The 13,048-nt window shown below is 38.8% G+C and overlaps 1 protein-coding gene across 1 annotated transcript in view; it reads left to right on the forward strand.

Moving 5' to 3' along the window:
- Positions 1–10,843, forward strand: part of SLCO5A1 (solute carrier organic anion transporter family member 5A1) — a 73,163-nt gene extending 62,320 nt beyond the window's left edge. Inside the window, exons 8-9 of the mRNA XM_031503737.2 lie at positions 1,397–1,461; positions 2,675–10,843. Of these exons, the coding sequence (XP_031359597.2) occupies positions 1,397–1,461; positions 2,675–3,120 (511 nt within the window). The 3' untranslated portion in view covers positions 3,121–10,843. The remainder of the gene's footprint in view (positions 1–1,396; positions 1,462–2,674) is intronic.
- Positions 10,844–13,048: the final 2,205 nt, after the last annotated feature.

A 13,048-nucleotide genomic window follows, 5' to 3' on the forward strand; every position in this document is an offset into this window, starting at 1 on the left:
ATCCTTAGGCTCAGTTGTGAGCACAGCTGAGAAACCCTCTGGCAGGAATCTTTGTCTCACCCCCTCCAAGGACAGGCACTCTCTTGCTGTCATTTTCTCAGCTCAAGTGGCTAAGGTTTCTGCAGGAGCCCGCTGCTGGCACAGGGAGGATTGTGCTGTGTCACACTGAGGAATTTTGCCTTCCAGTTTGGTTTTCAAAAAATCCACAGAATGGGTGTAAAGGTCACTGTTGGGACATTGAAGCCAGGCACTCGGGGCTGGGCAGATCAGAATTCCAGCTGGTCAGCCTCACCTCAACTATTGTGTGCACAGCACTTTTATAATTCAGAGACTTCTGGCTTTATTCCTTCTGTCTCTGGATTTCCCACATGTAAAATAATAGTAATAATTAAAAAATTGCCTTTGCATTGCAATTAGCAAAGACAAATAAAGATCAATATTGCAGTGAACTTCACAATAGTGAGGTACACTAGGGACATCTCCAACAGGATTTTGTAATGTTCAGTACATAAAATGGGGGCCCACACACATGGACAGTGACACCTGCTGTCCCAAACCACATATTGTGCTTTGTGCATTGGTCAAAGGTCTGTGGCACAAGTTGGTTCTCCAATTTCTCAATGTCTTGACTTGAAAACTGGATTTTACAGATGCATCCCTTTGACTGTAGAATTTTTGTGTGTTTTTATGGTCATTAATGTAATTAGAGGCTATCTTAAGACCTTTAGATTAAGAATTAAAAATATTTTAAAATCAGTAGATAATTCATCATTTATGAAAATTGTGGTTGCAGTGTGAAATTTTGTTCCTTTGTATTTCGCCTTTGTAAGCTTGACATTTTTCCTTTGAAACTGCTGGAAGGAATCTTGTATTACTTGAATTGAAAAGGTATTTAAAGAGACTGTTTGATGTTTGTACTGGTATTCTTCTTAAAGTAGTTCCAAAGTGCTTATGCTATACAAAGATTTGTTAAATTCAGAAATTGAGTCCAGCCTTCAACAATTTAGTTATCTATTAATTCTAATTTGCCTCAAAAATATTAAGAAAAATAAATTAAGACAAATAAAATAATAGAAAGGTATCATAAGAAGCCATATAAACATTTGGTATGGATTCTCTAAATTTATTTAATGTGTTTGGATCAAATTCTTCAGGCCTTATGCAAGTAAAGAAAGGTTCAAAAGGCACGACTGAGATTTTGATTAAACGGGTCCAGGAGGAGCCGGCTGTATTTTTTCCTAACAGTAGGAGTTAATGATAGTAGAAGCTAAAGACAAGAAATTTGGACAAAGATTTTCTATAGCTGTGAAAAAAGCCATGAGGCAGAGCCAGAACATACCAGGATGATTATGGGTTATGCCTGTTCCTTCACTGGAGTTTTCTGTTCACCTGCTAGGTCCGTGGAAGATGGGGAGCGACCCTTTGCACTAGGAATGCAGTTTGTTTTATTAAGAACTCTTGGTAAGTCTTACAGTAGCTCAGCATTTCCATAAAGGCCATGTTCAGCTTAAAGCACCATAAAAGTATTAAAATGCCATAAATATGCAATTAATTGCTTGGCTAACTGTATTAGTAATCTAAAATTAATAACTTCTGAAAATGTGGTTAATTTACTTTTTTAGGTTACTGACTTTCTAGAACAACATTGTTTTGCAAAAAGATAAATTATTACAGCTTCAAATTGTATTTAAAAATTAATAGCTACTAAATACTATTTTACCAGGATTTTTTAGCTTTCAAAGAACAGAATTCTGTTGCTTTCAGCAATAAAAATAGTTTTTCTAATTTTAAAATAAGCATTTGTTATTTAATGTCTTAATGTCTTCTAATATTATTTAATGTCTTTCAAGTGTTTCAAAGCAAAAATGGATAGATATTAAAAGTCTTTATTTTTCAAAGTATTCTCTTTCAAACTCTTGAATTTCTAAAATCCTGCCCATAAAGAACACTCCAGGTGTTCAGTTAGTATGAAATACATGACTAGAGCAAGCAAGTTCTATTCTAAGAGAACAAGAGAAGCCCATAAAGCTGCATCTTCAAGTTTTGTTTGAGGAAGGATGTTTCAATCTCATCTTAAAGATGTATTTCTGGAGAAAGCAGGAGCATTCCTTGGACTGGCTGCATTTTTTTCTGCCTTAGAAGGTAGTCTGTTTCTTGGGAAGTTCTATGCAAAAGGAAATTTGTTATCTCAATGGTCTTACCCCTTAAATCTATCTTCAAAAATACTTTGTGATCTTCAGTGCTTTTTCACCTTAATCTAAAACCAGCACCTTTCCCATCTCATGGGCAAAGGATTTTCAGCAGGTAATGCTATGGAGGTAATGTATTTCCCCTTCTAACTACCTGAGAACAAAATTGGATTTTTTTTTGTCGGGAACACGTAGTTCAAGAAGAGCTGTTTGGGGAAAGCAGATAGTAGTATCTGTTGTGAGGTGCTGCTGCATTGCCTTCTTTCAATTCTCTCCTATTTGTGGTAGGTTTCATGTGTGGGGTAAATAGTATTGGTGGGAAGATTGGCTGGCCAGTTTTCCATGTTTTACATTTCTTGTGAGAACAGCAGTGTAGAAATCTCAAAAATATTCAACCTACACTCTTTGGCTGGGGCATGTAGTTTCTTTAGAAGTTTTCCACAATATGCTAACACGTATTATTTCTCTTGCTATTTTTGTTTCAGCTTACATTCCCACTCCAATTTATTTTGGGGCTGTTATTGACACCACGTGCATGCTTTGGCAACAGGATTGTGGTGTACAAGGATCTTGTTGGGAATACGATGTCACCTCGTTTCGTTTTGTCTACTTTGGGTTGGCAGCTGCTCTCAAGTTCGTGGGATTCTTTTTTATTTTCCTGGCCTGGTATTCCATAAAGTGTAAAGAAGAACAACTGCAGAGACAGAGTTGGAGGGCTTCGCCGGTGAACACTGTGAGTGAGATGGTTGGACAAGCTGGACCCCAACAAAACTATGCACGAACTAGATCCTGCCCTACCTTCAGTTCCCAAGGAGACATCAATGTGGCACAAGGAATGAACTGCTTAGCACAGACCTACCCTGGCCCTTTTTCAGAAGCAATAAATTCCTCAAATGAAAATGCATTGAAAGAAGTCACTGTTGAGATATAGACCCATGGCTTGGTAATGTAATATTTAGTTTTGTTGGTTGACTTAGTTACGGCGCCTTGTAAAACACCTGTGCCTTCTATTTTTAATCTAAATGTAACACGTGATAAAACCAACAAAGCTTGATGCAAACAACCATAATATGTTCCTGAGGGCTGGACACCTCAAACCAACCCAAGTTCTTATTTCTCCCCTCCTGACAATGGAGTTTTAAAAATTGTGTTTGTAATTATTTCAGATGTGTCCATTAAATGTCCATGCTCTGATCTAATATAATTGTAAAGTTGAGATGTTACAAACAGCAGAAGTCAGTGGAAGAGTGACAAAAACTCATATTGTTGATGTCTAGACTCACAAAAATGAGTAAATGTATTGTCAACTTCATATCCACAAATTGTATTTTTAAGAGATGAGTGATTACTGTGAGTTCTGCTACAAAGCACAACTGAACTTATTTAAACTATGCAACTTATTTGGATAATTGTATGTGCAGCAAATTAAATTTAAAGCTTGCTTTTAAAGACATTACTGCAACTGAATTTCAAAGGGGCTATTTTCAGGTGTAATCATTAAATTAAAAAATAACATAAGGTTTAAAGTACTGTTAATAACATGTCAAGCCATACAAGAGTTATGCATCAGGTAATGTTTGCAAATATTGAGTTGTAACATCTTTATTCTATCAAAATGTGCATTAGTTTTCATCTGATGGGATGTAGTCATTCTTCACAAAGTATGTAGGATACTGTAATGCTTGAAGTAAAAAACTTCAGTATTGGTTTATAGTAACATTAAGATGTAGGAATCATACACACATACCAGATCAGATATGTGCACATTTCTGCAATGTTATTTGGGTGGCTGTTATTAGCACCAAATCCATATTTTCTTGAAGAAGAAAACAGCTGCTTATAGCTGGATAGGAAGTTTGTCTGTCCTTCAGACTTGCATGCCAGTGTATCTCAGCTTCAGTGGCAAAGTCCCGAGGGAGAGGTAATGGCCTCATCTGGTGTCTGGGACCTGGCGGGTCCCTCGCAGCCAGCAGCAGAGTTCAGGCTGCAGGAGTGAGCAGAGGAGCCCCTCTAGGGGCTGCAAGCAGCCTGCCCACCATGGTGCCAGCTCGGAGGCTCTCCCTGCACTCCTGGCACCGCCGAGGCACGGAGCACCCCGACACCCAGGGCAGCTGGGATGGGAGGCTGGCTCAGACCCTCTGCTTTCTGCCACCCAGCTCAGACCCTCTGCTTTCTGCCACCCAGCTCAGACCCTCTGCTTTCTGCCACCCAGCTCAGACCCTCTGCTTTCTACCACCCAGCTCAGACCCTCTGCTTTCTGCCACCCTTCTGCCTCTCCAGCTGCCCGGTCGGTGCTGGGCAGGCTGGAGGGACAGGCTAGGAGGTCCTGGCTGTGTGGTGTGTCCCACACATGTCTGCCTTTCCTTTTCTCAGTTTCACTGAAAGCTCCTGTGAAGGCAGAGAGTGAGTTTGTCTCTCCTTTGGCCCTCCGGGTGAAGAGCTAAGAATAGAAATTATCGGCAAGTGTGGACTCACAGGATGTGATGTGGCCTTTGTTTATTCCAAATTACTGTAGTGTGTTCTCTGCCTGGGAGATGCTTAAACTTTCTAATCAAATGTGCTTGGCATTTCATTTCTTGTTCTGGAGGCTTTGTAGTGCCATGCTCATGAGGTACTAATGATGTCTCAAAGGCAGAAATTGTCAGTTGGACACTGAGAAGTCAAGGCTGTATTGTGCCCTGCAGGGGAAGTCTTAGAAGTGTAGGAAATGAAAAAGCAGTCTTTTAAGAGGACTTAGTGATAGTCTGGTTTGGATTTTGCTGAGTAGAGAACTTGTATGAAAATAAATAGGAAAGAGCAGATCTACATATTTTTGAACAGGTATTCCTGATTTAATTTTTCAATTTAGAACATGTATATTGATTAAACATTATACGGAACCAAGTCCTTCAAAATAAAGGCAGTACTCTCTGTGGCATCCATTAAATTGTCCAGGGAAGTGTAGATTTCCCTGTCTGCCTTTGCCAGCTGCCTTTTGTCATCACCTGGATCTTCTTGACCAGCACATGGGACTACCCACGGGGCTGCTTATTTCAGAATGTGTCAGTCCACTTATGTAGTTTGTAACAATTCTTACTCTTCTTGTCTGAAAAGTCCAATTCTTCTACCCCAAACATAGAGAAGTATTGTTTTGACCTCTTCCTACTATTCTGTCCATATTAACAGCCTTTTTTGGGTTAAGCTTGAGAATGTCTTTTCTTTTCATGCAGCCACCAGATACAGCAGCGTGTTCTCAGTTAGCACTTCCTGAGATAATTGGCTTTTACACTTCTTGTCCTGAAAGTTAATTTCCTTGGCTTAAAGGTGTTTGGAATATACATACATATATATATATTTGTGTGTGTGTGTGTGTGTATATTTGCTATAGGAGATCAGAATAGATGATAAAAATGTTTCCTTTTGCTTCAGTTTCAAATGCTTGTTGCACCAAGAATTTTCTACTGTGGTGAAAATTGGCAAAGTAGTGTGACAAAGTGTAATTGCAGCCCAGCCCTCGTCTATTTTCATCACTTCCCCATTTTAATCATCACAAGGGAGAAGTGAAGAATGACAATCTTTTCAAATACCTCAGGAACAGAGCATTTAGGGAATTTTAAAAGACTGAAGATTTAATAATCTGTCCCAATCTCTTATATTTCATGCCTTGTGTGCTTCAGTTCCATACAAAAACCAAGGAAGAGCAGATTAGGATTGTCAGGAACTAATGGCACTGATGCCAAAGAATGAGAGTGATAAAAGTGACACTTCTGCAGCTGCTGCTGTTTCTGAGCTTCAAAGGGATTTTAGAGCTTGTTGCAGTAGAAACCATCTATTTTTTAGGATATTCTGTCCCTTTGACTTCCAAGAGCATTCATATTTCCTAAATGATTGAAGAAGTGGAATGTAGAAAGAAAGATATTAACTTCAGAAATACTGAAAAAGCCTTTTTTACGTGCTCTCGATTTTAATTTTTAATTGGAAAATAAATTTAAATTTTTCTTTAAGTGTTATATGCAAAACAAAATGTAATTCCTTACTTTTCAAATATTTTTTTCCCTGATTTTGGATATAGATAATTTTGGCAATACAAATATATTTCTATATAATCAATTAAGCCAGCATCCTCTGAAAGAAAGAAAACCCAAACACTGGCTAGTTTTTGATTGATTCCTGAAGGAGGGTTTCTCGTGAGTAATCTATAACAATCTAAACTAAGCCAATAAAGGTATGCAGGGGAAACGCATTCACATCCTAGAAATGTCAATTCCAGCATTGTCATTTACCAGTATGTGGACTGAGACCTGCTGACCAAACACTGTTCTGAGGCTGTCACTGCTGGAGGAAGCAGCATCTCCAGACATTGAGAGCACCTAGCAGTAGTCGTGGTCGATGCATGGTGCTAAACCAACTTCACAGGAACTAAAAAAGAATATTGCCTGTCATGTGGTGAAGGGGCCCAAGCTGTCTTCCTACTGTGAGATCTTCTCACCATAGAACATAAAATTCCATTAAGTTTTAATTTTTACCACCTTGACTCTCTGTCCTTGAACACAAAATGTGTGCTGGCAGTGAATACAAGAAAAGGTGAAGCAGGTGTCCTGCTCACCACAGGCTGCTATTGATAGCAAATCCAAGTCACCTGCCTGCACTTACCAGCCAGAGGTAATATGGAGAAACATCTGGTGATGGTCAAAGTGCCACCATGCCATCATAGGGACAGACTCTAAATCCCTCTTCCACCACTTATTCCTGATTTAGAGTGAGGAACATGGGAGGAGGAGTAGCCCAAATACATGGACTTGAGTGAACAGGTTAATTGTCCCTGCTTAGCCTCCCATTCACCCTTGTTTCCTCAAAAAGGAGAAAACTTCAGAATGGATGCAGTTATGGCCGTAGGTGCTTATGAATTCAGCACCCTCAGGAGATAATTTGTAGATCTTTGCAGGACTGGAGTGATCTGGAGAGTGGGACTGTCCTTGTTTCCAGTTTTAGTCAAAAGCCCCCTGGTTTTGGTCCCCCTTTTTCCCCTTGAGCATATTGGATAAAATATGATATAAATTAGAACCAATGACATTTTATAGCCTTTCAGTACAGTGTGAGCAGCTGCAAGAACCTTTGAATATTATTGTGCAATTTCTATTTATTCAGAATCTTTCAGTTCTTTGGCCAGCCTATGTATCTCTAAAAGTGCATGTTGTAACATGCAGTTCTTCAGAACTTACTGTATGTAAGTGGAGGCACTACTAAGTATTAGAAATGTACATTTGAAAGGTCCTAAATTAATAGTGTTTTCAAAAATACAGTGTTTTTTTAGTATTGATTATTAATTTGTAGTATTAGCTATTCATTCATTATGGCTCTAATCCAGCAGAACATTTAAATATGTGGGTAAATTTATATATTTAAGTAATGAACTTGAAAATAATGCACATATGCAAGTATGGGACTGAATCCTGTCTGCATTCAAAAAGAAATTCCTTTATCCAAAGAATATTTCTATACTGAGCATTTCCCCCATGGATTCAATGATAATTGTAACCAGAATAGCACAAAGTAGCACTTGAGTATTCTCCTGTAGCATTCAGGTGTGGCTACTTACATATCCAGCAATGGAGGAAGGCTGTTATTTTCAAATAGAATTCAAATTCAAAATATTTTGTGGGAATGGGCTAAGATTCATTCTCGCTCTTCCTGCCATTCACTTATTTTATGAATTTCTGTCTGAAAACCTATGTGTTACATGTTAGATTAAATAAAGGCATCCTTTTGACCTTAGAGCCAATGAAGTTGCTCAAGTAATGCTGTAGACTCAAATTGTGCCCTTTCACAGAATTTGAACCTAGAAGTGCAGATGACAAAGTGTCAGTATCCTGCACAAATGGAGCAGAGCATTGCCTGCTCAGTGGAACTTCAGAGAGCATGTTTGGGACAGGGGTCAGCACCTTCTGCACTGCTCTTGCAGGTTTTCCCCCAAAATGCCTGAATAATTGCTGCCTTACTACACTTAAGTGTGCGTGTGATACCACAGCTCTTCATTGTGTTATATTGACATAAAATTGATGAGAAATAGGTTCAAAGTGTCTTACTGTTATTTTGGAGACAGATTCTTGGCCTCACTAGTCCAATGTTGAGGCTGAAGAACTAGACCATACCTCGTGTTGGAAGTTAACAAGCTGGTGCTTTAGCAAGTATGTGTGAAGTAGGGAATATCAAATTTGTTTAGCTTTTATACTCTATTCACTGGTTGTTACTACTGTTTTTGGAGATCAAAGACAAAAAAAAAATCTCCCTTAACAAGTTTATCTTTTTCTGTTTTCTCAATAATGTGTTTTTTATAATGGCTTAGGAGATGCCATGCTGCATGCTTCAGAATCTGAAGCCATCCAGCTGTGGTTGCTTTCCAGGGGCTTAAAACACCTGGTAATAGAGATTTACCAGGACTGCAACCTGCATCATCATTGCTATGGACAGTGTTTGCTATTAATAGATTAAACCTGCAATCAACACATTTCAGGTTCTTCACATACTGGACTTGATTCTTTGCACATTTTCATCACTTCAGAGTGCTTAGAAAATAGGCAGTCAACATCATGGTGGTAGATTTAGTCTTTGGTAGGGAATTAGAGCTTTCTTCTTTTTTCCTTTTAACATCTTGTTTGACAAATAACAATTCAAAAAGATCACATGTAAACATTGTCAAGAGTAGAGATGTGGAGAGGACAGGATATGGCCAGGTTCATATGATTAGTCTCCTTTACACTGAATATCACTAATACATCCTACTTTGTGGACAAAGGTTTGAAAGCCTACCTGATCCTCAGGAAGGAAATTTTTATTATATTTTCCTCATAATTTATTGCGTAAATTAAGGAGGAAAGTTAACACTACCCATGTCCTGTGGCTGTATTCATTGCATTAAACTGCAGTTAATAACTACAGTTAGTAATTTTAGCAGTCACCCCTCCAGTCCTTCAGCTCAGCTCTCTTTTTTGTTAATACAGCCCGTTAAACACAGAGGTATCTTTGTAATTTCAATGCAGCTCCAAAGTTTTCTTGACTTCAAGTGTTACAGAATAGATGCTTATTCATCCAGTTCCTATTTTACTCTTCTAATTATTACATTATCGATTGTGTGTATTGTATTTTAAAATTTTTTTTCATTATCAAACCAGTTGTCACAATGTTATCCTCTAACAGTGTTTTGTTCATTATATAGAATAGGTGAAAAGCTGTGGAATTAATGAAGGGCTACAAAAAGCATCCAAATGTTCACCTTGAGGAAGGGTGAGACACCTTGATAATCTCTGGACAATAGACTAAACAACACTGTGGTGCTAATAGGTACAGAAGTATTTTATTATATATTCACTATGACTTAAATGACATATTCAAGGCATGTCAATGATGCAACTGCATGTGTTTCTGTTCTTAAAGTCTGGACTGCTCTGACAGTGTTTGTAATTTATGGTGAGCCAATTCCTACCTAGCTCTCCTGTGGGTAAGTAATTTCAGGAGTCTGTGTAGGATTTGGCCCAGCACTATTAGGTAAAGTAAAAGCTACACAGACCACAGAAGTCTCGTGTGTGTAGAATGTATTCAGCCTGCTGTAGCATGTTACTTGATTTAGTTGCTTTGCTTAAGCAGGGGCTAAAAATAAATTCTGTAGTAATGATAAGAAACACTGGGCTAAATTCTGGAACCCTTAACCAAGCAATATTAGCAAGCCTTTGAATGAAAATGAGGATTGAAATCTGAATGTTCTTTCATGGAATACAAGAAAGAGAGGGGTAGAATAAGAGCAAATTCTATCTCTAGGAATGGAAAAAGGCCAAATCTGGTTGACTCCAAAGTGAGCTATGATTTTCCAAAGGGGCATTTGGTTTTAAAATCTTGAAGACAAAATTTCCCTTTTGAATTCTGAACCATCATTTTTTTTGTCTTGTTTTGCCTGGGCTGCTCATGCAGGGCAGGTGTCTGTATTCCAAATAGCACTGAAAGCACTAATAAGCACTAATCACACTTCTGACCGTCAGGCCAGAAAATTTGCCTCTGTAGCAAACTCCATATTTGAAAACCTGGAAGGAAATTTCCAACCAAAACAAAAAAATATATACAAAATTATCCAAACCTGAATTTCAGTAAAAAAAGAAGAAAATTTTATGTCAGTGAGATCCACAGTTGAGTGGAGGCTTTCCTGGAAGAAGACCTGCTCTTTTCACCAGCTGAGCACATGGAAGTTTGCCCATAGCTGCAGTGCATACCTCTACCAAATGATTTGTGCAGAACAGCAACAGTCTGGGTAGTATTGTAGGAGCGTGGAGTGGGCACGCTGCCTGTAACTGTTTAGTTTTTAAAACCTCATTATTAAGCAAATGTGTAGAGTATTAAGGAAATTTGTAGAGTATGTCTGATGGTATGAGTGTGTGGGTGCTGTGCTGTGGTAAAAAGAGAATTGGTTTATGCTGGGTATTTTTGCATACTTTACTCCTATATGTTTTTGGTTTTGTTTTTTTTTTTAAATTTATATTTATTTCTCATCAGAGCTTAGAGTAATTTTAAAGTTATATAACCCATGATTTAATGAAACCTACTGTCAGCATCTGTTGTAAACATGTGTTTACAAAACAAACTCTTGAATACTTGATACTTGGAAATAAAAAATAGCATATCACGTGTGTTGATTGGGTCCAGATCCTCTTTGATTTCAAAGTAAGGCTTGCATATTTTAATTTCCAATACGTATAACTACACAAAAAAAAAAAAATCACCTTTCAGATCCCCCTGCACATTACCAGTGTCCAGGACCAGAGGTGTTAAAGCGAGGGAAGTGGATGAAGTTAGCTGAGCAGCGCATCGCTGTTTGTTTCTTTGCTTTTTTTACAAAGCTGCTAGTGTGCATTTACCTCAATAACAACAGGATTCACCTACTGATAATAGCTCTAAGTCAGTCCCTGCCCATGGTGAGGGTTGGAACCAGATGATTTTTAAGACTGCTTCTGACCCAAGCCACTCTGTGATTCCATGTCTAGTTCTGGAACTGAAGCACTACACATCTTTGCTCTTTTGCAGTGCTTTCAGTTGCTAGGCAGTCTCAGAAAGTATCTCACACTGTCCAAGGATGTGAGGTCAATACAGCTGCCTTACCTTAAATCCAGATGCTATCTCCCAAAGATGTGCAAATTTTGAAACTCTTCTATCTCCAGGAGCCCTTCAAAAAGTCATGACCTATGTCCTGCCTTTCAGAATAGACACATGTCTACTGCTCTGCAGATCAAAAAAGCTTTAAAGGTCATCCTCTTGGCCCTCCCCTATTTGAGGAGCACTTGCTAGATTTAGGCACTTGCATCATTTCTGAGCCTGCAACTGCCAGTAAAAGCTTCCTGACGGTCACACCATGCACTGCTCATTAACTTGACTACCTTAGCTATGGGACAAGAAGTACTGTGCAGAAAGAAATACAAAACAAATTGGGACAGTAACACACTGCTTAGGATGCATATTTAGAGATATGAGAGATTTTGGCCTCTTTAACTTGGTTTAGTTTTATATTTGGTGCATGTTTCCAAGACAGCAAGGATCAGAGCTCATTGCTGTCTGTACTTCTTGCTTACAAAATCAGTGTTCTTATAGTTTCTTTCCTCCACACTCCTATAAGAAACCTGTAAAAAAGGCTCTCACCTGGTTTAGAAGGTAGGGCAGTGTTTAGCTGATAGTTTAGATAACAGACTACTGTCCTAGAAGAGGGAAGGTAAACAACTTTCAAACTCTTTTTTCCATTTCCTCAGTGAATACTTTAAGCTCTCAGGTAAGGAGGAAGGACAAGTGGGATGAATCTATGGACCACACTGTTGCACCATTCCCTTCTCTATCTCTGCCCAGCATTAAGAGAGAAAGCACCTTGCTTGGTTCTTTCAAAGAACTGTACTTCCAAAGAATGTAGGGGACATTGTTGGCGCTGGATAATTCCCTGCACAAAAGTACAAGAGGTGGTTATGTGGGACCTTGCTTCAATTTGCCTTTGTCCTTCAAGTCCTCCCAAACTCATTGGCTCAGCCTGCTCTGCACCCTGCTTTGAGACACATCCTGTGCTTGCTGCTGTGCTTCCAGGGCAGACTTCTCCCAGGGCTCTACCTGACACTGCAGTGACTGCTTTTTGAACACGTGGATTCATCCACTTTCCTGATCCCTGCAAACATCACCTGTAACTTCATGTCTGCAGGAGCATCAGAGTCCCAGGACCATGTAAAAGAAAGAGTTCAAGAAGTCCAGATTCAGAGGCTGAATTTAGATATGAAAGTACTCTTAGTCACAGGCCATTGAACAAACATAGAGTTCATGTAAGAGAGAGTATCCCTTGAAAGCTAAGTTCCTTTTTGTGCTGACTCTTGTACAAGGAGACACAAGTCCTGACTAGGGATCTGTGGTTCACTCTTATTAAGTGCTGCATGTCTGGTTTGCAGTACTGTGCTGTCACAGGGAGAGCTGTGCAGGGAGGAGAGAAAGCAGCAAAGCAAGACATGGCTCCATGAAACATTTCATGACTTCTGGGAACTGCTGGTTGTGCAGCTCGGTGCATGGAGTTCAAGGAAAAAAGGACCGGATGAATTTGGAATTTAAAAAAATAAAAATCACAGCATGTCTTAAACAAAAAATATACACATTTCCAGGAATAATTTATACCTAAAAGAATGTTGTGTGTTATTTTGTTACTGTCGCTTTTAATGTAGATGGGTTCTTAAAACAACTGTTAACATATTTTTGAAATGAACCTTATTCAGGAGGAAAAGTGGATCATGTGGACTTCTCTGAAGCAGGTAAAGTAAAACACTTTTTATTTCAAGAAATATTGCTTCTAGACTTTCCCGAAGCCAGAATTGTAC

Source organism: Lonchura striata, chromosome 1, assembly GCF_046129695.1.
Source record: "Lonchura striata isolate bLonStr1 chromosome 1, bLonStr1.mat, whole genome shotgun sequence".
NCBI lineage: Eukaryota > Metazoa > Chordata > Aves > Passeriformes > Estrildidae > Lonchura > Lonchura striata.